The 2,505-nt window shown below is 52.1% G+C and overlaps 1 protein-coding gene across 1 annotated transcript; it reads left to right on the forward strand.

The window, feature by feature from the left end:
• Positions 1-467: 467 nt before the first annotated feature.
• On the forward strand, positions 468-1,120 carry LOC136067684 (uncharacterized). Its single transcript, XM_065773880.1, has 2 exons — positions 468-569; positions 710-1,120. The coding sequence occupies exons 1-2, from the start codon at positions 468-470 to the stop codon at positions 1,118-1,120; spliced, it is 513 nt and encodes a 170-aa protein (XP_065629952.1).
• The last annotated feature ends 1,385 nt before the right edge of the window (positions 1,121-2,505 follow it).

Here is a 2,505-nt window from a genome sequence, read left to right on the forward strand (position 1 = left end):
TCTCTGTGCAGGTGTCGTTTCGAAGGTACGAGCATTGTGCAACTCACTGTTGATATTTTTTCGGCATCATCAGTTGGCGCCGTCTGTGGGAAACGCTCTTAAGTGATTAAGCCACATTATCGTTTCCCGGACTAAAAGGTTGCATGGTACTCACTCGCTCAATGGCAACTACTAATGACGTACAAGGAGAGGAACCACCCACGACTGCCCTCGAGAGACAAGTTCAGACTCTCGGTGCCGCCGTGGAGCGTCTCACCAAACGGAACCTCGACTTGGAAGAACAGCTGCGCCAGAAGGATGCAGCGCTGAATGGCTAACCGGGAGATCAGGAAGGGACTAGTGCTCCAAACGGGAATCAGGAGAGACTCGAGGGCAGCCACGCCCCAAGCAGGCCGGAGAGGCAGCATGTGAGCATGCCATCCCTCACGGATGCGACTCCACCACATATCGCCGCCGAGATGTAGGCAATGAGGGAACAAATGGAGATCATGATGAACGCCCTCAAGGGGCGAGTCTCAAGCGACCTTGACGATCTGGTCAATCGTACCGATTCACCCTTCACTGCTGCCGTGAATTCTTTCCCCCTACCCCACAAGTTTCGCATGCCAAATATAGATAGCTATGACGGGATGAAGGATCCTCTTGATCACCTGGAAACTTTCAAAACCCTGATGCATCTACAGGGGGTGCCGGACGAAATCATGTGTAGGGCCTTCCCAACTACGCTGAAGGGCTTCGCGAGGATTTGGTTCAGTCGACTGACCCAAATTCCATCAGCACTTTCAAAGAACTAAGCGCTCAGTTCACCTCACATTTCATAGGGGGACACAGGTACAAGAAGTCCACAACGTGTTTGATGAGCATCAGGCAGAGAGAAGACGAAACGCTAAGATCTTACATAACCCGCTTCAATAAGGAGGCCCTCTCAATTGACGAAGCCGACGACAAGATACTGGTGGCAGCTTTCACGAACGAATTGCGGGAGGGCAAGTTTTTGTTCTCGCTATACAAAAACGACCCCAAAACCATGTCAGAAGTACTCTACAGGGCCACCAAGTACATGAACGCGGAGGACGCGCTGCTCGCACGGGAAGAAAGGCCCAAGAAGAGAGAACACTAGGCGGACATGCGCCAGGACCAAGGGTAGAAAAGACAGAGGACAGGGGACAGAAGGGACGATAGACGCCCAAAACCCCCAAGTGGAAGGTTCACAAGTTTCACCCCCCTGAACGCCCCGATCGACCAAGTCTTGATGCAAATCAAAGACGAGGAGAAGCTGACATTCCCGGGAAAACTGAAGAGCGACCCGAGCAAACGGTCGCGAGACAAGTATTGTCGTTTCCACCGAGACCATGGCCACGACACGGCCGAATGCTACGACCTAAAGCACCAGATTAAGGCCCTCATTAGACAAGGGAAGCTGCAGAAATTCATCAACAAAGAGAAAACGGATCGTAATCACCAAGAGCTGGCCCCCGGCGGGATAATGAGCGTCTGAGACCCCCCATCGGAGACATAAGGATGATAGTGGGGGGAACCGCGTCTACCGGTTCTTCCAAAAAGGCTCGAAAAATGTACTTAAGATCGGTCCTGAACGTCCACATGCAAGCTCAAGGCCCAATACCACACGAATGGAGAGCCCTATTATAGGATTCACCGAAGAAGATGCAAGGAGACTTCATCACCCGCATGACGACGCGCTGGTCGTCAGTATACGTGTGGGGGACTACAACGTCCACCGAGTGCTAATCGACAACGGCAGCTCAGCAGATATTCTATACTATCCAGCATTCCAGCAAATGGGGATAGACAGAGCACGATTGATGCCGGCAAGCGCTCCCCTGGTCGGCTTCAGAGGAACTAGGGTATTCCCAATCGGTTCCATCACACTCTTGGTAACGGTGGGTGATTACCCGCAAGAACTCACGAGGAATGTAATGTTCCTCGTAGTAGACTGCTCCTCCGCTTACAACGGTATTCTCGACGACCTACACTTAATTCATGGAAAGTAGCAACATCTACGTACCACCTAATGATCAAATTCCCAACGGACTATGGGATTGGAGAATTGCGGGGGAACCAGGCGACTGCCCGAGAGTGCTACATTGCCATGTTAGAAATGGAAGATCACCACCAGGCGATGTGCATAGAAGAACAGCGGACGGTCGCAGAACCGGCTGAAGAGATGGAGGAAGTAATACTCGACGAGTCCAAACCAGAGCGAACAACCAGAATTGGAACGCTGGCCTGCCAACCTGTGCGCCAGGCCCTCATAACCTTCCTCAGGAAAAACCAGGACATCTTCGCGTGGAACCATGAAGACATGCCCGGGATCGACCCCTCTGTCATAGTCCACAAGCTAAATGTGAACCCTTCAACCCCCCCAGTCCGGCAGAAAAAGCGAGTTTTCGCTCCTGAACGGGACAGAGCAATAGCGCAAGAGGTCGGAAAGCTACTGGAGGCGGGTTTTATAAGGGAAGTATATTACCCAGAGTGGTTGGCAAA

The sequence above is a fragment of the Quercus suber genome, unplaced genomic scaffold (genome assembly GCF_002906115.3).
Source record: "Quercus suber isolate HL8 unplaced genomic scaffold, Cork oak 2.0 scaffold_6, whole genome shotgun sequence".
NCBI classification, from domain to species: domain Eukaryota; kingdom Viridiplantae; phylum Streptophyta; class Magnoliopsida; order Fagales; family Fagaceae; genus Quercus; species Quercus suber.